The 1,272-nt window shown below is 36.3% G+C and overlaps 1 protein-coding gene across 1 annotated transcript in view; it reads left to right on the top strand.

Moving 5' to 3' along the window:
• Positions 1-1,085: 1,085 nt before the first annotated feature.
• LOC107578700 (ATP synthase subunit f, mitochondrial-like) overlaps positions 1,086-1,272 on the top strand; it is a 1,407-nt gene continuing 1,220 nt past the window's right edge. The window contains exon 1 of the mRNA XM_016264629.1: positions 1,086-1,180. Within this exon, the coding sequence (XP_016120115.1) occupies positions 1,165-1,180 (16 nt within the window). The 5' untranslated portion in view covers positions 1,086-1,164. The remainder of the gene's footprint in view (positions 1,181-1,272) is intronic.

Here is a 1,272-nt window from a genome sequence, read left to right as displayed (position 1 = left end):
GATCTTTAAAAAAGCATCATATGACCCCTTTAAAACCATTTTTTGCTGATGATAATTTTGGCCACCACTGTATGTTGTATGGAATATTGTTTATTGTATAGAATATATACAGTTTATAGTCTATACACTGTAAATACATTATCTAAGATCTACCTATCCACTCAAAGGCTTTCAGTTGCCAATACAGCTTTTGGATTTCAGCCATCTGTAAAGATCTATGTGCTCCTAAATGCAAATGGCAGTAGAAAAGACTTGGTTTAAGGTTTACTCTGGGCCTTCAATTAAGCAAAGAGCCTGTAAAAACTGATGCTGTTTTTGTCATCTGTACTGTATGACTTTGAAAACTTCGGAAGAATGATCCTGACAGCAGCTGAATCCTCACACTTTGCAAAGCTGCTAAATGAATTTTATCTAAAGGCACTGGTCTATAGACATCCCAAAAACATTTACCTAATTTTGCATCAATCAATTCAATGACTAAAAGAAGGATGTTGGTCTGCTGCTCAGAGAAGGTGATGTTTTACCGCAAACCACATACAAATCCATAACATTTCTCTCTAGCAAACAAAACAACAAACAACATAATGATCTGCATCATGTAAAGACAAATGCAAATGTTCACATTATTAAAAAAGTCTTTATTTTGATTACTTACCACAAAGAACATGCTTTACCACCAGAAAGATGAAGTCTTGTGATGCATTTACCTCAAGCCTGTTTTACCAGCAAATCTGTGTGTATGCAGTAAATGTCTCCCTCCAGTGGTACCAGCTGTTAAACAGTTAAAAAGATTGAGAAATTAAAAATATACATAAAATAAACAAATTTTTAAAAACAAACTTTCTGGTTGTGTTTTAGATGCAGAGATCGTTTTTATACTTAACAGTTTCATTACCAATTGCACGAAAACGTTGTAGTATTTTTAGCGTATTTGCTCTTGTGTAGCCCTGTCTGGAACTTTGCTAAAAGTAATAGGTGATTAAACAGATAAAACAAATTAAACATGTTTTTCTGTTTCTTTACATCGATATCAAAGCCAAATAGCAGCAGTATCCGGTGGTCACGTGATTTATAAGCCCCGCCCCCATACCTTGCGCGTTGACGTCACTCTATTTCACTCCCAGCGGCCACCGCGGCAGCCATCATCTTGAAGTTCAGAGCAAGATGGCGGACAAACCAGGTATGGTTGAATGGGACATGCATAGTTGAGTATATTTGACTGTTGGATAGGAAAGCTTTACGTGAATCGCACTCTGTTATGTATCTCTGTGT

The sequence above is a fragment of the Sinocyclocheilus grahami genome, unplaced genomic scaffold, assembly GCF_001515645.1.
Source record: "Sinocyclocheilus grahami isolate Dianchi unplaced genomic scaffold, SAMN03320097.WGS_v1.1 scaffold11568.1, whole genome shotgun sequence".
NCBI classification, from domain to species: Eukaryota; Metazoa; Chordata; class Actinopteri; order Cypriniformes; family Cyprinidae; genus Sinocyclocheilus; species Sinocyclocheilus grahami.
Note: the sequence above shows the minus strand (reverse complement) of the source record. Positions and strands in the feature narration are given on the sequence as shown.